Here is a 22225-nt window from a genome sequence, read left to right as displayed (position 1 = left end):
TGCCTGCTTTGGCACATGTAACCACAACCTCCAACTAGGTGATCACGGGTAGTCAGTCACATAGCACAGTACCTGGAATCCTTCCCCAGACAGAGTATCCCCAACATCTTAGCCTCAGCCAACCCCTAAATCCCATCCCATCCCCCAAGGTTCATAAGTCCCTGTCCACATGGAATAAAGCACACACCCAGGCTTATCTGAGACCAGCTGTTTTTCCTGAGCTGTAACATTTGGGGGAAAGCTCTCTCCCTCCCGAAGCACTCATTGTTGAACTTTGGACCCACCTGCCTGGCCAGACTCCCATTCACAGAGGCTTACATCAGAGTGTGGACTCCTGACATAGTTGCCACCCCTGAGGGACCCAGGACCTAGGCCACCTGCCCTGTGCTGGCCACCCAGACCTCTTTATTCCCTTTGTAAGAACTGTAACCCTTGCAGCATCCCTGGCTGGACTGGAGTCCTGTGGACCTGATTTATCCAGGACTCACTCTGTTTCCCCCTCCTTGGTCTGGCATACACCCAACATCTAATGCCCTAGAGGGAAGAAGCAGACTACAGACCCCACCCATTCCAGACTTCGCTTTGCCCTCTCCTGGTCAGTGTACTGGTGGCACCTAGACACCCAACCAGGAGAGGCAGAACCCAGAACCACAATCCATCTATTTAAAATATCAGAATCGGGCCAGGCATAGTGGCACACACACTTGGGAGGTGGAGACAGAAAGATCTCTGTGAGTTTAAGGACAACCTCGAGTATGATGTTTTAGACCAGTCAAGGCTACATAGTAAGACCCTGTCTCAACTTCATTATCTTTAAAGGTACAGTTATATAGCATTAAGTATCTATTGATCCATTCATCCAAAACGTCACCATTTGTGTACAGTTGAGCAGTGTTAAGTCTGTTCTCATGGTACAATTCCAGAGTTCATCCTCAGCCTCTGAAACTATAGAAAATAAATGTATGCTTGGGAAGCCATAACAAAGCAAAAGGCAGAATTTAAAATCCAGTGCAAAATGATATAGAATGGTTATGAACTGAGGAGGAAGCTGACAGGCAAGTTAAAACTGCTGACTGTGTTATGGTGGGATGACACAGCATATTTGCCTGTGTCGTCACCCTGTGCTACCTGCGTTTTAAGAATGCCTTTGACCTTACTATGACATCATCTTTTCAATTAATGAGATGTAAAACCCATGCTATATTTAAACAATGGCCATGGCTATCAGACCCGGATCATGGGGTACATGGTAGGGGGTGAGGAAGATGAAGGTGGGGACCATGACCAGCAGCTTACTTAAGCTCATGTGCTGGAGACCCTGTGTGAGCCGAGCTCACTGTAAATTTTGACCTAGTCCTTAGCAACCACTGATCCTTTCACGGTCTCCATAATTTTACCTTTTCCAGAACATTGTATAGCTGGGTTCAGATCGCACAGCCTTTTCAGACTGGCTTGCGCATTTACTAATATGCTCTTAGAGTTTCTCATCTCTCTTGTGGTTCTCTCTCTCTCTCTCTCTCTCTCTCTCTCTCTCTCTCTCTCTCTCTCTCTCCCCCTCTCTCAGAATATATCCCATCACCTGTATGGACTTAGTTAATGCATCTACTCATTGAAGGATGTTTTATCACTTCTTAGTCCTATCAGTTATGAATAAAGAATGAACATCTGTCTGTGTGCAGTGCAGGTTTCTATGCAAGCATATGCCTTTAATACACACACACACACACACACACACACACACACACACACACCATGTGCATGCAAGAGTCCTTAAAGGTCAACAGAGGACATTGGAGCCCCTGGAACTGTAGTTACAGGCAGTTGTGAGCCACCATGTAGGTCCTCAGGACTAGATCTGGGTCCTCTGCAAGAGCAGCCTGCAGTTTTAACCAGTGAGCCATCTTTTCAGCCCTGTATGGTAATTATATATTTTTAAACAAATTCATTTATTTCTTTGTGTGCATATGTACATATATGTAGGTACATGCATGTGCCATGGCATGGGGTGGGGTGGCGGTCAGTGGATATATATCACACACATGAATGGGTGAAAGGAGGGAAGGCGAGAAGGAGAAAAGAGAGCGTGAGTGAGCTAAGCATTAGCAATTGCCTTTCCTCCCTCCTGACTGCAGGCACAATGGATGCATGGCTTGTCCTCCAACTGCTGCATGATGAACTGGGCCCCTCACGCTGTGAGTCAAAATAAATCCCTTCCCCAGGGACTTTGTCCCAACAATGAAAAAGCAGCTAATAGAGTGTCCATGTGATAACTTCCAGGGATGGTCTTATGTGTGTGTGTGTTGAATTTAAAGGTCAACTTGGGAGGAGGAGCATCCCACACTGTTGAGAACTCCTTTCCACGAACGTAGAGTATTAGTTTTACCCCTTTAAACTAACTAGGATTCTAGTGGTTTGATAAAAACAAACAAACAAACAAACAAACAAATTGGTGAGAAAAGACATCCTTACCACACCATTCCTGGCTGGACTTTTTAAAACATGTTTTTTTTTTATCTTTTGCCTCATCATGTAACCTTTCTTCTTTAGTGTGTTAATATGTAAGGTTATATGGATTGACTTTTGATTATTGGGTTATCCTTCACATCTGGGATAAATCCTGGCTTGTTAGTGCTGTGGCTCTTCTATATTTTGGGGTCTGTTGCAAGTATGCATGTGTGTATGTAAGAACATATTTGTGCACTAGTGTGCTTGTACACATGTGGGTTTCAGACACAGACTCAAGCCATCACACTTGGTAACAAATCCTAGAACTCGCTGAGTCATCTCACCAGCCCTGTTATTTTTGTCTGTATTCATGTTCATGAAAGATAGTGACTATAGTTTTTCTTGTAATGTCATTGTATTGGTTTTAAGGTGATTGGATTCATACAGTGAATCGGAAAGTATTCACTTTGCTTCAATCTTCTGCAAGACACTGTAGAAAACTGCTCTAGTTTCTTTTGTAAATGCTTTAGAGTTCATCAGTAGACCCATCCAGGCCTTGTGCCCTCTGGTTTTGAAGGGCATTAATTTGTTGCTTCAATTTCCTTAAGGACTATTTCTATTTCTTTTTGTATGTGTATGTCTTTTGAGAAGTGGATCCATCTTATCTATATTGCCAAATTTATGGGCATATAGTTGTTTATAATAGTCCTTCCTTATCCTTTTTGTGCCCATGAAGCCTACAGAGACATCCCTTCTTCCATTTCTGATAGTAATTCATACTTTCTTACTTGTTTGTCTCAGCCTGACTAGATTGCCAACTTTGTTGATCTTTTCAAAGGCTTGCCTTTGGTTTTGTCGATTTTATTTACTTTTCCTAATTTCCCAATTTCTGACCGTTTTTGTTCCTCAATTTCTTCCGATACTTTAGTCTTAGTCTGTTCTTTCCTACTTCCTGAAGGTGGAAACTAAGAGAACTAAGGTCAGTTATGTCTTATTCTCTAATATGTGCATTCAGTGGTGGTTTGAATGAAATGTGCCCCCATAGTTATGAGCATGTGAATACTTGGTCCTCAGTTGATGGTGATGTTTGGGGGGCAGCATAGAGTGTGGGGTCTCGTTGGAGGAGGTACATCATTGGGGATGAACTTTGAGAGTAAAAAGCCTGGCCTACTTAGGGTTTGCTCTCTGCTTTGTGCTTGTCGTTCAAGATGTGAGCTCTCTGTTTTCTGTTCCTACTGCCACGCTGCTTGCTGTCCTTCTCCCTGTCATGTGACCTCGAACCCTCTGGAACCGTAAGCCAAAATTAACAGTCTGCTCTCTACACTCCTTTGGTCATGGTGTTTTATCACAGCAATAGAAATGTAACTAATGCAGGTATCAATTAAATCTGGTTGATTGACAGCATTATTGGGTTCAACTGGGTCCTTTCAGATTGTGTGCCTGCTATATCTGGTACTCCTGATACAGGGATGTTAAAATACCCAACTATAAAAATTGAACCTGTTTTTCTCTGCTGATCTTTTCTTTCTCTCCTATATATTTTGTATATATATTACCTCTACAGTGTTAGATACATAGACACATAGGATCGTTATATCTCCCTTGTATACTGGCCCTTTTGTAATATGAATGAGCTTTTTTTTTTATGTTCCCAATAACTTTCTTTGTTCTGAAGCCTGCTCTGATTGAAATTAATATAGTGGTTCCTGCCCTCTTTTGGTTAGTGTTACGTTTAATTTCTTTTTCTCCTTCCTTCTACTCCACAGAGACAGAGCTAGGAATCTCCTTTCTCTCCCTGAAAGGTGGCAATGGGCTGGACCTGGGTAGCCCCATTCTCCCAGACAAGTATGGCTTTGCTCACAGCACAACAGACTGGGTTTGTTTGTTTGTTTGTTTTTGAGCCCGATCTTATTTAGAATGGATCGAGAAGGTATATTTCTGAACAGTTCCCTTTTTTTCTAGTTCCACCACAAGCAGGAAGAGATTTTCCTCTGGTATTTACTATAAATCCCTACTTAAGTGCACAGAAATAAGTCCCTCCCCATGTTAAAGTGATCACCCCATGATCAGGTCCCCTGGCATTGGTTTTTGTTTTTTGTTTTTTTTTAAGACCAGGTTTCACTATGTAGCCTTGGCTAGTGTGGAATCCTGGCACTCACTGAAGAGTGGCTTCAAATTCATAGAGATCTGTACACCCCTGCCCCTTCCCAAGTGCTGGGATTAAAAGGATGCCCTTGGCTCCCTGAAGTCCAACCCAGGTTTGTGTAGTGAACCTCCAGTAACTCAGCAATAGGTTTCCCTATCCCAGAGTGGGTTTTGTTCCTCTCCAGGCTGACTCTGACCATGAACAGGAGATAGCCTTTTTCAGGTGTCAGTATTTCCAGAAACTTCTGATGAGGCTAAGAGAAAGCCAGTCTTTGAAACACCTGGAAACACAAGAAAGGTTGGTCCTAGGAGGAAGGGCAGCTACAGGAGGGACAGGAAGCCCGGGGCAGAAGTTGGTGAAAGGAGCCATGGCAAAACTTTCTCCTGTCCACCATGACATAGGTAGGTACTTGCTGACCACTGATCAAAGTGGCTCTCCCATCTCTCATCTGTCTCCAACTCAGTTATCCTAACACCTCTCATCATACCACCTGGGATGCATATCCATCACAGCCATTGTCTTCTTAACTCTGCAAAGAAAATTCTTTGCCACACATCATCTCTGTGGTTGCCCCAGAACCCAGAGCAATGCTGGACACACCGTAACTGTTATCGAGTGGCTGAGTCCCCAACTCAGGGTTCTCCCCTACCCTGGAGCACAGAAGAAAAGCTCCTGCTCTGCTAAGATGGTCGTCTTGATTGTCAACCTGACTGGATTGAGAGGCATCTGGGAGATTAGTAAAGCACACGTCCAGGTGTGTCTGTGAGGGAGGGCGTTTCCAGAGAATGTGTGTTAGACAGCAACTGAGTGAGGAAGACCCAACCCAAGTGTGAGCAGAACTGTCCCATAGGGTGAAAACCCAGATAAAACACAAGCCGAAGTAGACTGCCAGGGAAACACAAGGGCTCCTGTTCTGTTTCCTGGTCGCCATGGGACAGGCAGCGTTTCCACCGTGACACTGCCTTGCTACAGGCCTGGGAACAATAAAGCCAGCAGCTGTGCTCTGAACGCAAGCCATCCTTCCTCCTTTGAGGTTGTTTCTTTTAGGTATTTGTAATGTGATTAAAAACTGTCCAGGCCACTCACCCTGGGCAGCCAGGCTCTTCTTGGCAGGCACACAGGTACTCACCAGCAATGACAGCAAAATCAGCCTCCACATCACAGGCAATGACATCTCCATTTCTAATGTGCTTCTTCACGGCCTCCTTTACTTTGCCCATCCCAAGCTCATTCCCTCCGTCACCAATGCCTGAAGGAAGAGAAAGAGTCAGTATGTGGGATGGGGGCAAAGTGGGGGTGGGGGTAGGACAAGACAGCGATGGGCTCTGAATAGGATTCTGACAACCAGACGTTGATTCTTCTTCTTCTTCTTCTTCGGGTCTTCTAGAAACTTCTAGAGTTAGAAGTGAATCTGACTTTGGAGCTCACTAGAGTGGGACTGTGTCTTTTGTTATTAGGTCACCACACCCAGCCACTAGTGGGGTGCCTTGTGTTCTGACAGGCCCACTGGGGACAACGGTATGTGACCCTCAGTAGCTCCCACACAGTGCCTCTTCTCACTGAACTGTACCATGTGACTAGCCAATAGCCTGCTGGCAGAGGTGAACTGCATTTTATTCTAAAGCAGTGGTTCTCAGTCTTCTCAATGCTGCAACCCTTCAATACCTCATGTTGTGGTGACCCCAGCCATTAAATTATTGTTGCTACTACTGCATAGCTATAATTTTGCTACTGTTATGAATTATAATGTAAATATCTGGCATGCAGGATATCTAATATGTGACCCCTGTGAAAAGGTCATTCAAGACCCCAAAGGGGTTGTGACCCCCCCCCCCCCGTTGAGAACCACAGCGGTAAAGACTTCTGCTTAAAGAATGTGAAAAATATGTATGTTGTTCTTTTAAACCTAAACCAAAGCGGTATCTAGTTAATATCTGAGGCATCCTACCAAGAACACACAATGCTGTGTACTAGACAGGCAGCTAAGCTGGGGGCGATAGGCGTCCAGTCACAGCTGCTCTGGAGAGTGAGGTAGGAGGAGTGCTATAGCTCAGGAGTTGGGGACCATCCTGTACGGCACAGTGAGGATGCTCTTAATAAGTTTTCATGCAAGGGCATGTCCCAGCACCTCAAGGACAGAAAACTAGACCTCCCTGAACCACAGAACTTGGTATTATTGTTTCTTCCACAAGAGCTTATAATACATAGAAGAATTTTGCTAGAGCAGTGGCTCTCAACCTGTGGGTAGCTATCAGATATTTAAATTACAATTCATAGCAGTAGCAAAATTACAATTATGAAGTAGCAACAGAATAGATTTATGGTTGGGAGGGTGACCACAGCATGAGGTATTAAAAGGCCGCAGCACTAGGAAGGTTGAGAACCACTGCTGGAGAGAGGCTAGCACTCATCAGGAGCCGATGGAGCGGGGGACCCGACCACGTCCAGTGCTGGTGATCAGACTGAGCCAAAAGACTCAGACTACTGTGAGTGACTGAACACCTTCTATTGACACCGAGGATTTTTTTTTTCTTTCTGTTTCCACTCTGACCATTTTCCTCTGAACAGTTTCTAAATTTGTGACAGCCTGTTTGGATGACAAAAATAATACAACCACCTGGACATGTAAGGAAGTTAGATGCCAAGGAGAGCCAGTGCGCATGCTCCCAGAGGTCCCGGGCTCTGCCTGCTAATTGCTCCTTTGGTCTCAGACTCTCCCTCTCCAGTGCTGGTGACGCCTCTCTGAAGGCGGGTGAGTCCTTTACCTGCCCAGCCCAGTGTGACAGGAAGTGAGAAACCAACCAAGCAGACCACACTGCGTGTGCCCCACCCGCAGCCGCTTCTGGGAAAGTCTGGGGCTTTGCAGAAACTTTCTAATCATCCCAGAAGGTTTTCATTCACTCCTTAAAACCTCAGAAGTCAGAGGGGACTAATGGGTCTGGGAAACACTCGAGGCTTGAAGAATAACAGAAGAAGAACAGACAGGCTTTAATTAGCCTAGTCCCGCCCAACTCTCCTGACAGGAAGAGCTGGTATCCTTGGGGGACTAGCTCAGTCACAACAGCAAGGTGACTTTAACAGTATGGACAGGGTGGCTGTACTTTTCTCAGGATCCTGCTGGCAATGCTAATTAGCTAGCCAGCTTCGACATCCCTAGGCCTCGTTTTCTCATCAACTTCCTTTCTACCTCATAAGGTTTTTGAGTAGGATAGAAAATATAGTGGTTGTGAAAGTTCTTGGAAAAAAGTATGAAGTTCAGTACAAAATCTATTTATTAACTATTTATTAACTATTAACAATAGCAATTCACTTATCCCGTGCTTAATAGACTCGCAAAGTGAAGCATTTCTTCAGGTGACACATGACAAAGTCCAGTCTGTCTGGTCACAATGATATGCCATGCCTCAATTTCATGATTGTTAATATTTCATGATGAGTTAATTACTTCTGAGTTGGACAAATCAAGTATGTTCTGTGTGTGTTGCTTCCCATTCTCATAAGGGAATGTTGCATTTCTTAATAATTGTGTCATTCACGTCTAGACTGGCTGAGATAAACAAATCCCGGTTTGGAGATGGGTGGGAAGCAATAGTGACCACATAACCCTTTCCTGGCCTGTGCTCGATGGTCACTGAAAGATGCTCAGCAATGTGTTCATGCTCACTGAAAGATGATTAGCAATGTGTTCATGTTGAATTCTCAGTGCCCTCACTTACCAGTTGATGAGATGCCAGGAATCTTTTGTGCGGCAAGGAAAATGTCATCAATGGGGTCAACTAAGTGCTGGATGTTCATCTTCCTCGCGTTGTAGTAATTGCCATCAGCGGCCCTTCCCGCACGTTCTATGGCCACCAGATGGTCAAATCTGCCGGGAAGCAATGGCAGTAAGTCTTCCTAGGGAAAATGGCAGCTTCCCTGGTTCTAAGCTTGTGTGTCTCTGTGAATGACCCTTGGTGTCTTAACTTCCCATAAGCCTATGAGCTTGAGTGAGGACCTACTTTGTGCAAGGCCATCACAGGGTACTGATTCACTACATTGTTGGTGGAAGACACAGCCCAGGACTGATGCCAGAGCTTGAAGAGTTTCTGTGACCTCCACTCAGGTAAGGCTGGATCCTTCACTACGTTGATGACATTGCAAAAAGAATTTCAGAACAAGTCAAGAGAGAAGCCAAATTAGCAAGCCTATTGAGAGATAGGAGATAGTACACACTTCCTCCCCACCTCCTGCCACACACATAGACCAGAAAAGGACAGCACACACTGTAGACATGGGCATGGGCTTCTCAAGAGGGAGAGAAACACTCAGGTGCTTTTAGTGACAATATATGTGATATATATACATATATATATGGCCAAGTTATATAGCTCAAAGGGTACAATTTACAATAAGGCTTAGAGATTAAGCAAAATTTAAAAGTTAAGTAAAAAGCCAGGTGTGGTGGCACATGCTTTTAATCCCAGCACTTGGGAGGCAGAGGCAGGCGGATTTCTGAGTTCGAGGCCAGCCTGGTCTACAAAGTGAGTTCCAGGACAGCCAGGGCTACACAGAGAAACCCTGTCTCAAAAAAAGAAAAAAAAAAAAATTAAATAAAAGATGTGAGCTGGTTCACTTATTTTTAAAATAATCCTTTTGTAAATGGTAAGATAGTTTTATAAGGTATACTGCCTGGATGAATTGGGGGCAGGGGGGTGATCGCTAATATAGTTAAAGTCAAGTTCACAAACATCCTGGCCCTGAGAAAACACAGCTTTCTGCTGGTTTTGATTCTGTTGTTCTTCCTTGAGACTGGGTCTCTTGTAGACCGGGGTAGGCTCTAATGTGCTATGTAGCTAAGGATGGCCCAGGCCAGACTCTCACATGCTCTGTAGCTAAGGATGGCCCAGGCTAGCCTCTCACATGCTCTGTAGCTAAGGATGGCCCAGGCCAGCCTCTCACATGCTATGTAGCTAAGGATGACTTTGCACTTTTATTACTTTTTAAACATGTATTACTATTACTATTGGGCATGGCTGAGTGTGTGTCGATGATATGGAGGTTGGAGCCTGGTGTGGGTGCTAGGAACCAAATTTGGAGAGAGTAGGTGCTCTCTCCAGCCCCACATATGCCTAACTGGGCTTTGTAGTTGTGTTCAGTTTCTCTCTGGAAGTCTCTGGAATGAGGGCTGTTTTCCTCTTCCCCCTTAATCTTCTCCATCTTCCCATCCTATCTCAACAACCTTCCAACAAACAGCCACTCAGGACTTCTGCAGTCCAATAGTGCCAGAAGCTGAGAGGTCAGGGTACCTGGGTGTCTGGGAGATGTCACTAATGATCCATCCAATGCCCCCATCCAATAGAGTGGCCAGCCAGAGAGGAACTGAGTGTGGCTGCTATGGGCCCATGGTCCTCCTTTGCAACCTCTCATTCACATCACAGACGTCAAACAATTAGGAATTAATTTGAAAGAGGAACGAATGAATGGAACATAACATGGATTCCTTAGGAGACAAAGAGGTAGAGGAATAAGGGCACAGGTGGCACAGTGGTCAAGTGATTGTAGAGCCCTGCCACGTAGGGTACGCTCTGGGACTTCCCCTCACCAGCCTTGAGTGAGTTATTTGGTCTTCCAAACCACACATCACCTCTCCACACATCATGTTTTCCATCTGCAGCCATTATGTATCTTCAGGGATCACACATCTGTAGGGATCACACATCTGCAGAGCATGACACACCTGCAGAGCATGACACACCTGCAGGACATCACATCTGCAGAATATCACACATCTGCAAGAAATCACACATCTGCAGGGATTACACATCTGCAGGGCATGACACATCTGCATGGCATGAAACATCTGCAAGACATCACACATCTGCAGGACATCACACATCTGCAAGACATCACACATCTGCAAGGCAGACATCACACATCTGCAGGGATCATGCATCTGCAGGGTGTCACACATCTGGAGGGCATCACACATCTGCAGGGATCACACATCTGGAGGACATCTATAGTAGGGTTAAGGAAGTTTTTGCCATGGAACTCACAGCTACTTAGAGCTCAGTAAGTATCATTCAGGCCTGTTGTTGGTATCTTTATTAGCAGAAATATTTTAATCTTCACATTTATTTCTGTGCATGTCCATGTACCTGCTTGTCTGTATGTGCACCGTGTGTATGAAGTGCCTGTGGAGGCCAGAGAGGGTATCAGATTCCCCGGGACAGGAAGGTTCTAATGGGACAGCCTTCCTAATGCTGCGACCCTTTAATACATTTCCTCATGTTATTTGCTACTTCATAACTGTAATTTTGCTATGCTGTGAGTCATAATGTAAACATCTGATATACAGGATATCTTACTATATGTAAACCCCCCCCCAAAGGGGTCATGACCCACAGATTGAGAACAACTGCCCTAGGACTTGAGTTACTGGCAGTTGTGAGCTGCCCAGGTAGGTGCTGGGAGCTGAACCCAGGTCCTCTGCAAGAGCAGCAAATACTCTTAACCACAGAACCATCTCACCAGCCCTGTTAGCAGGAATGTTGTTTTAGTAATCCAAAGTGAGAACATAAAACTAGGACGTTCACAGCTCTAAATGCACCCACAATGGAGTTCTTCAAAATCTCAACTTGATGAAATAGTATAGCTATTCTTCAAAATGTTAAAAACAGACTTCTCATATGATCCAGAAATTCAGCTTCAGTGTACATACTGGAAAGAGCTGAAAACAGGAACCTAAAGAGATGTTTGTCTGCCCTTGTTCTGAGCAGCACTACTTAGAACAGGCAGCGTTTGTAGTAAAAACAAAACAAAACAAAACAAAACACACACACACACACACATACACACAAACAGAAAGCACCGGAGTACATTGCATACAGAGCCTGTCTGAATCCTGTAACACGGAGAGTAGTATTGTTTTTAAATGCATATACTGATCTGTAATACACATTGTGTTACTGTAGGTTTAAAAAGTGTACAAAGCACTGTGTAAGTTATTAAATCTGAAACAAATGACAAAAAATGTTCTGAAATGTTTGACCACAACACACAGTAATAAACACACACACACACACACACACACACACACACACACGGACATGGACACATAAAGTAGGAAGAAGGAGAAGGAGATGGAGGGGAGGGAAGGGAGTGTCTCAGGAGAGCACTTTTCATTCCTACACAAGCTGAACAATGCTATTTCTATTTTGTTTCCTGAACGTTTTAGCTACCTCCCCTAAGTTGAAATGGTTTGATTAATGCAAGATCTCACTGCTAACTTCGTTTCTTATTTTGTCAGGTATGAGTACCATCTCTCCCTGCTGGCATGAATCTATTTCCAGACATGCTCTATGGGGCTCTAAGCAGACCCTGATAGCCCCAGCCTCGTGCCTTTTCTTTCATAGGATGAGGTATTCGAAAACTTTGTCAGCAAGGTTACAAGGATGTGGTCTTCCCCGGTACCACGCACTCCATCCGGGGTACCATATACATACCTAGGAGACTTAGGGTCCCCATCTTTGCACAAAAATACCCGAGCATCTTCCATGGATCTTCCTTGGTAAGTTAATATGGGGATCGGTGTCTTCAGAACTCCTTGAGAATAGAGACAATGGGTAGCCACATCAGTGCCGGGGTTGTGGTGGGCTTTTGAAATATATCGTTGGACAGTACTGTAACATTACTGGGTGGTGTCCTTCAATATGCCTTGATAGAATTCAGAGAGGCATAAATTTACTTTTAGTTCTGACTGAACTACAGAGTTGGCAGGGCTAGAGGGCTGAGCTGGCTCAGTATAGACCTGGGAATGTGCTGTATGTTAGATGGTCTGTTCCGGCCCACTGCCAGGAAGAGTGCTGTGTACTGTTTAGATGCCTGAGCGACAGTGGCCAGGCACTTGACAAGTATGTTCTCATTTACATTTCATAATCATGTTCCATAAAGTGATTGTTACTTTTCATTTTATCGAAGGAGGAAAGGATGCTCAGACACCAGGGAAGTTGACCAGAGTCAGATACAGTATCTGTGTTGGTATCATAGCTCCACGTCTGTCTTAGTTTAATTTTTGTTACTGTGATAAAACACCCTGACTAAAGGCAATTTAGGGGAAGAAAGAGTTAATTAGCTTACAACTCTAGTCTGCAGACCATCACTGAAGGGAAGTTGAGGCAGGACCCTGAGCAATTACATTACATCCATGGTCAAGAGCAGAGAGAAGTGAATGCCACACACCGCCTGCTTGCTTCTTTCTCTTTTATACTATCCAGGAGCCCCTATCCAGGGAATGGTTGTGCCCACAGCCCCACACAGACATGTCCACAAACCAACTTGATCTAAATAATCCCTCAACTGAGACTCCTTTGTCAGGTGTCTGTAGGTTGTATGTAGCAAGTTGACATTTTAAAACCAGCCATTGAATTCCTACTCCCAGACCTTACTAGTTCCCTCTCCAGACAAGCATTCCTTCAGAGGAGACCAATAACAACTGAGGCAGAGTTCCAGAGACTTGGGTTAGTGTGGGGCCAGGGAGTCATGGGAGGGGGGTAGCAGGCTCCAAGCAAGAGTGAGGTTGAGGCATGTCCAAACCCTAGAAATCTCATTCTGACATGGGCAGGACTTGGATTGCTCCCCCACTCCACCCTGGGCCTGCATGTCCTGGCACATGTAGCCCTGCACCCCTACCTCCCCCTCCCCCCAAGAGGTCACATAGTCTTCTAGCCAGGTTAAACTTTCTCTTCCCTTATAAGGTCATGTCCAGCATGAATTCCACCTGGAATTCTTCTTTATGCAAATGAGGCATCCCCAGCACCCTGGCCTGGGCCAAGATGTACACTCACCCCAAAGCCTCGTCCCACCTCCAGAGGTTTAAGTAGCCTCTGTTTCCCCCCCCCCCCCCATTACACAAGCTGAGCTGTCTCCTTGAGAGTCTGTTCTCATGATGCTATGCTCACAGCTGCCGGGGAGTCTCTCTTGCCCCTGGCCTTTCTGCCCCACTTCCCCTCCCAGGATCCCCTGATTGCAACTGAGGTCACCAACGGCAGGTTGGTACTTGTATGGTAGTGATTACAAAGTGAAATCGATTGTCAAAAAAACATTTTGTGATTACACAAATAACACACATTATTGTAGATTATATGGAAAATAGTATACATATCTCCTCAAATGATCATCTGGTTTTCATTCATCTATCTCTCAGCGGTTAGGGGAAGAGTTGTGGCTTATTCACAGGCTCAGGGCAAAGCTCCAAGGAAAAGGAAAGATGGCCAACAGGGCACCCTGGACAGTGTCCCTGGACTTAGGACTTAGAGGCATGTGACCGTGCAGAAACCACATGAACATCCTGAGCGCCTCCTCTGTAGAGTCACATTGCTAGGGTGGCACCATGATGGTCTGTCAATTTCCTGGCTGGGGTCTGGTGAAAGTGGGTGCTGAGAGAAGCCAACCTCACTCCCCTGGCTGCACTGTGTCAGATGCTAGTCAGGGGACTGGGTACCAGGGAGCCCAGCCAGACAGCATGAGGCACATATCTGAGAAAGGACACACAAAGCCCCTGTCAAGGAGGGTCAGGAACCCCTGTCAAGAAGGGTCAGAGAGACGTGGCTCCCTCCTCAGAGCTATGGAGTACAATCCTTGCAGGGCTCCTGCCCATGAGAAGGGAGAAGGGATTCTGCCTTTCTTCTCTGGGTCGTTTCCTAGGCTTCAGTAAAAAAGACTGCAACAGTGATCATGAACAGCCCAGTTGCTGCATTCACGTAATCCAAATGTTACCAAAGTTCTGGGCATGGCTGTGGTGATGGATGGCACACATCTTTGTTCCCAGCACCTGGGAGGCAGAGGCAGGCAAATCTCTGAGTTTGAGGCCAGCCTGGATTTGGTTTCAGGACAGCCCAGCCAGGACTACACAGAGAAACCCTGTCTCTAAAAACCAAAGGAAAAAAAAAAGGAGAGAGCTGGGGGAGGGGGAAGGAAGGAAGGAAGGAAGGAAGGAAGGAAGGAAGGAAGGAAGGAAGGAAGGAAGGAAGGAAGGAAGAAGGGAAGAAAGAAAGAAGGTTCTAAAGAATCCAACAAAGCAGCCATACCCTTCATGGAACCGCGCTAGCAAGGCAGCTCCACATCCCTGAGAACCGTGGAGCAGAGCTTGACATGGTCAGGTGTCTGGCGGTTTTCTGTCCTCACTTGCTGATCTGTCTAGTATTCCTTGGTGCCTCCTCTCCCTTCTCCTTGTGAGGGAGCCCCAGGTGAAATCCTAGCTTTGTCCCTGTCACCCCCACAGTGGTCACTTGTAACTGGTCTCAGCCTCCTTTTCCACAGAACAAACAACCTGCCTCTATTCTTAAACATTCTGGTTGCCCTGCGGGTGGTTTCCTGGGAGACAGAGCCAAGAAGCTGAGGGAATGGATAGGGAAAGTGAGGAGTGTGTGTGTGTGTGTGTGTGTGTGTGTGTGTGTGTTCACTAAGATTTATGTCATGGGGTTCCAGATTGGGTTCACATAGCTTTGGACCTCCAGGGCACTGACTGGTGGTGGTAGTTGGGGAACTGGATACCATGTGGACAACAGTGGTTGATTATATCACTTGGACTTTCTGAAACCTCAACATCTTTTTCTATAAAACGAACCTCTTGTTGCTTATAACAAAGTTGTTCTAGGCTTGGAGATAAAACACCCTGTTACAAGGATACATCCTGGAGCTGTGTACATGGCTGAAGGTGGTCACATTGATTTATTCCAGTCTCTGCCCACAAAGACCTGCTTGGGGAAATGGCTTGACCCCACATCACTGCTCACCTCGCCTAACGGCATCTTCAACAATCCTCATATGCAAGTTCAAGGCTCTCTGGTCTACCACCATGGTGGTCTCCTTCCCCAGAGCCTGTAGGAAGGCCGCTAAGGCGATGGCTCCTGGTGGGCCGTCTGTCTCTTCTGGGGGCTCATGATTGAAATGTGTCGGGAATCCAGTGGTGACTAGTATGGAGCGGGCATGAGACAGTGACAGGGCAGCCTGCAGCAACTCATCTTTAAGTAGTAGGTGCCCAATTCCTCGGTTACCTAAAATTACAAAAATAAAGTAACATATCTAGATGACGGTGTTTAAGGTAGATATGCTGATAGTTCGGGTTGGTTTGGGCCCGGAAGTCACGTGGAGGGGTGTGGCAGTATGACCTGTTCATATGCATTCTTGTCCCTCTGACTCCCAGCCTTCTCTTAGCCACAAGACTGGCTTGGTCTCAAGGCACATAAGGAAGTGATGGGTGCCCTGCTGAGCCTAGCCCTGTCCTTCCCTGTGCCTCTCCAAACACACCTAACCTCGTTTTGTCCAAAATGTTGATTGATAGCTACAGCAGGTAAGATGGCAGAGCTGCTGGGACCCCGAGTGTCTGGGTAAAGCAGAGTCCCTCCCTGTTGACCCAGAACACTCTCAAGTCTTGCCGGGTGCTGTTACGGGGAGGTGACACGGGCTTCTATGGCATTTGAGCAAAGTATGTTGAGGCTCATTTGTTAGAATAGTTTAGCAAAACCTAGCTAGTGAGAGAATATATAAGGAAGAAATGGTATACATTTATTGGTGAGTCCTCCCTACAAGCAAGACAGGGTCTGCGGTGCCATTATTTCAGGAGATGGTAATCCTGGAAAGCAGGGGAGATGAGACCTAGAAAACCAGTAAAGGATTGAGAGTGAGCGAGTTAACCCTCTAGGTAACCGGAACTCTGTCCTACCCGAGACCCATGGAGGATGCACCCTAGAATTGCCCTATCAGAGGACCAGAGGCTGCCCACTTGTTCATTGGCTTCTGTCCCCTATTGAGAGAGGGTTGCCTATTAGACACTGCACCTCTGAACTGTGCCTCCTATAATAGAGTCAGATATTGACTGCCCTCTAGTGGAGAAGTTGAGCAAATGGGGAGCTATCTGTAGAGGAACACAGATGAGGGGCAGTAGTTAGTGCTAAGTTTGCCCAGCTGGGCCAGCTGAGCAACACCCCTTCCTGACTCTTTTTATACCAGCATGCCTCTGTCTACCATCAGGTCTCTTCTACATGAGTGCCATACCGAAGCAGAGTGTGACTCTAGCTGAGCTGCCTTTAGAGCAGGCCAAAGGGACATAGAGGGGTGTTGACTTGCAGTTGAGGTTCACAGAGAGCCACAAAATGCTGGCTTTGGAACCCTAGTATAGAGTAACTGCTCCAGACTGAGAGTAATCCCATACAGGAGCTGGCACATGATAGCTGTGTGTCGCTGGTCCTATCTTTGGGTTCTTCTACATGGATAACAGGGAGGGTAGCCTGGATGGGGGACAGAGATTCCCACCTTCTGGTTGCTGGAGTAGTGCCTGGAAGTTGGGGCCTGGAAGGTGACTTTTTTTCTCTTCCATCTGGTGTCTGGCATCCCAAATAAAGTAGTTGTAGGTATGTGTAAACTTCAGTGAGAGGACTAGTTACTGTGGAATTGTTTAAGGTACCAGCGATGGAAAATTAGTCAAACAGTGGCATGTTCGCACAATGGATCCTTTAAAAAGGATGCTGTGAACTGAGTGACTCATTCCTGTAATCCAGCTTTCCTCTGGGGAGACTGAGGCAGGAGGATTGCAGAGAGTTCAAGGCTAGCTTAGGCTAAAAAGTGAGACTCTGTCTCAAACAAATAAACAGTGTGTAGATGTGGAAAAAATATTTCACGGTATGTGTTTGTATGTGTTCTTGTGCCTGTGTCTGTGTGAATGTGCACATGGGAGTCAGAGACTGATGTCGTGAGTCTTTGGTTGCTTTCTCCAACTAATTTAAATAAAAAAGTTTTTTTTTTTGGTTTTGGTTTTGGTTTTGGAGGCAGGGTCTCTCACTGAACCCAGAGCTCACTGGTTGGCTGTGCCCTGCTTCTTATGTGTGTGCTGGGGAACTGAAGCCAGCTCCCTCTCCTACCGACCTGGCAAGCACTTAACTAACTGAGCCATCTCCTCAGGCTCCGGGATTAGGGTAATTTTTATCGCTTCTTTGTTTTCACACATTTTTCTTTCTAAGACTTAGTTTTATTAATTATTAGATTCATTTTTGAGACTGGGTCAAGTCCCAGTCCTGCATTAATGACCCCCCTGCCTCAGCCTCCTAGATGCAGGGATTAGAGACATGCACCAACACCCTGGCTACTTTCATGTATTTTCTGGTGTTCCTACAACGAACATAAAGTAGTGATGACAAGAAAGGAGAAGAATAACATCATTTTGTACAATAAAATTGGATGTAACATGGCTCAGGGAACCTGATGAGTTATATTAAAGAGAGGGTGAGGGGGAGGCTTTGGGCAACTGATGGCTGTGTATATAGATGATGATTTTATTACCAGGGCAAAAACCATTACTATAAATCTTGCATCCTCCATATCCTCCAGACACATCATATGCAAGTCAATGTTCTCTTAAAAATGACCAAGTGCCTCTATTAATAAGCTCAGTAAATAGTGTCCAACACACCACACACCACCGTTAATCATATCTGCTTATTTGAGGGAATCAAAACCATCTATCGTTCTTGCGGATTAAAGATGGTTTTTCCAAGACGGACTCAGCACATCAGACAGTCATCAATCTGCCTCCTCTGGGACTCATGCTTCAAGCCCTGCACCAATCTGCAAGAGCGCCAGTGGGAGGCAGACGTGGTGTCTGACCTCGCTGCTCAGCCTTACCAAAGCAACGGGTGAACAGGACAGCTGTAAATCAGCTGTCGGCTCCTTCTTTTAAACTCAACGCTAATTACAGAGTTAGTAATTCATCTTTCCTCATGATGCCATGTCAAATGGGGGAGCTGTCAGCTTGGGGAAGGCTGTCTGGGAGGGAGAAACTATTATAGAAAAAAATGAAGTATCTACCTAGGAAAGTGAAGAACTCTTTTTAAAAACTACATTTAAAATGTGCCTATGTGTGTGCGTGCGTGTGCCTATGTGTGCGCTACACGCGTGTCAGAGATCAGAGGGCGACTTGCAGGAATTGTTTCTTTCCTACCACGTGGGTTCTGAGGATCACAATCAGGTCGTCAGCTTGCTGACAACTTGTCCTTATCCATGGAACCATCTCGCTAGCCCTGGAACACTCGTTTTGATTGCCCAGGCTAGAATATGGCACACCATATAAGACTCTATGTACACCTGCCATGACATAACCTCAGGGTGTTCCCGTGGTAGGCATACATGATGAGTTTTCTGTGTGTTTATGTGTCAATAGTACCTTAGTCTCCACACAACGAATGAACGAAGGAGTCAATGAACCAAGAAAAAGCCACGTCTGGTAGCTTATCAGGGAGCTTGGTGATTGTCAGTGTCGATGGTCAGAAGCAGCCATTTCTATGTGAGGTATGCTCCCTTGAGTCTTCTGTCTGGCCAGCGGGTTTCATAGGACTCTCAGAGGTCATTGGACTCCCACGGGATCAGTTTCCCAGTACCCTCTCTTCAGAGGCAGCTCTGGCTGGTTCCTGGGAGTCTCCTCCCCAGGCTGGCTTTGCCCCTCTGTGCCCCCTGGGTTCACCCACTGATCCCAACATCCTTGCCTGGGAAAATGTGAATTACTGGGGCATTGGGAGAGGCCATAACTCCCAGACATTACCTGATATTTGAGACGTGTCTGCCCTCCAGTTTTAGGAACACACCTCATATGAAGGTATGGGGGAGTGGGCTATGAGCTAAGAACTTTTTAACTGCCCAGGCAAGAAAATAACACACAACTTATATTTCAGATTCTAATATATACAGTATGTATAAATCATGGCCAACAGAGTCAGCAGACAGGGGCTCAACATCTTCCCCAAACAGCTACTGGGTATTTTTACTTCCCAGAAGTACCTACTGTATTTTTAACTTTATATGCTTTGGTTTCTTTTGCTAAATGAAGTTAACAAAAACTGCTCCATAGAGACAGCAGGGCATTACTAAGATCAGATGGAACGTGCGTTTACTGATTATGCCCAGCAGGAGCAATTGTAGCGTTACTCATGTTCTTGTTATTTAGCACAACCATGCAGGGAGGTGTAACTGTCAGTCATCTTATTACCCTGATCAGGAAACTGAGGCAAAGCCACACAGCAGTTGTCTCATGAGAATGGGCCATAGCACTAATTGTAATATACAGAATAGTGTGTGATCTAGCGCCCTCTGCTGACTACCTGGAACTAAAACCTATTCTCCCAAATGCCTACGGACGCGGAAGGGGAAGCTTTCAACAAGCTCACAGTAGACCTCTTAAGCAGAATCAGCAAGCTCCCTGAAAGGTCCTACCAGCCTTGTCCCGTGATTAGAAAGTGGTGGCTTACAGGCTGTAGAGGGGCAGTTATTTCCCTGAGATGCAGTATACAGTATACAGTATACATACAGTCAGGCTATTATATGCTGCTGTGACAAGGTAGCTGCCTGGCCCCAACACTGGGACACTGGGATCCCCAGATAAAAAGTAGTCTATGTCTTCCCCCAAATCCTGATGCACACTTTTAAAAACATGCATATATATATATATATATATATATATATATATATATATACACACATATATACATACACATACATATACATATATAAGTTTTAAAATGTGTACATATACAAATATATGTATATATATTTGTGTGCATATACATGTATATATATATATACACATATATATAAACATATATGTTTTAAAATGTACGTGTGTATGTGTGTATGTGTGTGTGTGTGTGTGTGTAAGCTCACACATGTCATGCTATGCAAATGGAGTCAGAGGACATCTTGTAGAAGTGTTCGCTTCTTTCAGTATATGGATCCTGAGAATGGGACTTGGGTTATCAGTCTTCGCTGCCAGTGCCTTTATCAGCTCAGACATCTGAAGGCCCTGTGTAAGCATTTTAAAGAACTGTACTAACCGGGTGTGGCAGTACACACCTTTAATCCCAGCACTTAGGAGGCAGAGGCAGGCATATTTCTGAGTTCGAGGCCAGTCTGGTCTACAGAGTGAGTTCCAGGACAGCCAGGGCTACACAGAGAAACCCTGTCTCAGAAAAAAAAAAAAAAAAAAAAAAGAACTGTATTGTTGGATAGCTTAGAAAACTGGCATTTTGCCTTTCTCAATCCTTATTTTTTGAGACAAATCTTTCACTGAACCTGGAGCTCACTGATTTGGGTAAGCTGGGTGGCCAATAAGCACTGGAGATCTCCCTGTCTACACACACACACACACACACACACACACACACACACACACACATGCACCCTATACTGAGATTTCAGATGTATGCTACCATGCCTGAATTTTTGCCTGGGATATGGGGTTCTGAACTCGGGCCCTCATGCTTGAGCAGCAGACACTCCACCCACTATCCCCTCAGCCTTGAATACCTTGTTTCTTACCTGGGTCTATGGCAATTGTGGACTCTAGCTCTCTGACCTTTTGAGCAGCAGGGGCTGACACTATGCTGTAATGCAAAGGGTCTTCGGAAATGGCATAGACTTCTGGAACCATCTCAGGAGTCAGACAACTGGCTGAAGACATGTCCTTCGGGACCATCACCGTGCAGCCTGGAGGGCTGGCGAAAGCCAATGGAGCCCCTGCAACACACAACAGAAGGGGCCGTGACGTCACTGTGACGTCGCCGTGATGTCACCCTGCCAAGCCCAATTCGTTTTCACCCTGTCCACAGTGGAGAGAAAGATGACCTTGGCACCAACCCTGTCAACAGAATTCGCCAGGCTGTATGCTGGCACCATGGTCAGAGTGAGCTGGCATATGGGTAGACCGATTTCTATTTAAACAGTTGCCCCCACTTCTTAGGAAGGTGAATACAGTAAAAAGTGAGGTACAGTCACAGCCAAAGCATGAGCGCTGAGAGATTCTGTCCATCACAGTTATGGATGTCAGAAAGCACGGTCTGAATTCTCAGCGCATGAAGCCTCTCGCTTGACCTTGTAGCTGATGTTAGACTGAGCACTTCTGTGTATGGAATTTCTGTTTTCTCACAGCATTTATATTTTTCTTAACCCCCCCCTTCCCCACTAGATTAGACCCCTAAGCCGTACACTAGCATCGTCCTCAGAAGTGGCTGCATCATGGAGGATACAATCGAGTCTCGGGTGTGACTTTAGCCTTTCTACCCATGTCTGTCATGCTATAAAATAACGGCCACGCCTTGTCTGGTTGTATGAACATGGAGCTGGGAAGTGCAAGTACAAAGTGCAAAGCGCTGGGTATGGAGTACCTCAGGAAAGGTTTGCATTAGAGACAGGGGCTGCATCCTCTCCTTGTCCTTCTGCCTGGCCTCTAGGTGCTTACTGCTGAGTAGGCTGAACCTCTGTCTTCTGCCCTCCTTGGTATGGCTTTATATTTGAGTACTTCAGCTGTGCGCTCCTCACGGGGCGAGGGGGCACGGGACGACCCTCGTTTCTTTATCTCAGAACTTCACATAATGCCTTGCGTATTATTCAACAGGTGTTGAATAAATGTGCAACGTGAGGTGAGGAAATGCTATCCTGCATTTCACAGAAACTCAGAAACTGTAACATTTCTTGGGTTTAATAGCCAGTCAGCCAACATTCAAAAGGCACATCTATTGATAGATGCATGAACTTTGCGTGTGATCCAGAAAGGGAACAACTATTAAGAAAGGGAACAACTGCCAGGCGTGGTGGCGCACGCCTTTGATCCCA

The 22225-nt window shown here is 45.7% G+C and overlaps 1 protein-coding gene across 5 annotated transcripts in view; it reads right to left on the bottom strand.

The window, feature by feature from the left end:
- Nucleotides 1-22225, bottom strand: part of Dglucy (D-glutamate cyclase) — an 84545-nt gene that overhangs the window by 10172 nt on the left and 52148 nt on the right. For all 5 annotated transcript variants that reach the window (XM_021202314.2, XM_029540720.1, XM_029540721.1 and 2 more), the window contains exons 7-11: nucleotides 20933-21130; nucleotides 15367-15627; nucleotides 12076-12175; nucleotides 8308-8456; nucleotides 5721-5840 (exon numbers count right to left, since the gene is read on the bottom strand). In XM_021202314.2, coding sequence (XP_021057973.1) covers nucleotides 5721-5840; nucleotides 8308-8456; nucleotides 12076-12175; nucleotides 15367-15627; nucleotides 20933-21130 — 828 coding nt within the window. The remainder of the gene's footprint in view (nucleotides 1-5720; nucleotides 5841-8307; nucleotides 8457-12075; nucleotides 12176-15366; nucleotides 15628-20932; nucleotides 21131-22225) is intronic.

Source organism: Mus pahari, chromosome 7 (assembly GCF_900095145.1).
Source record: "Mus pahari chromosome 7, PAHARI_EIJ_v1.1, whole genome shotgun sequence".
NCBI lineage: Eukaryota > Metazoa > Chordata > Mammalia > Rodentia > Muridae > Mus > Mus pahari.
Note: the sequence above shows the minus strand (reverse complement) of the source record. Positions and strands in the feature narration are given on the sequence as shown.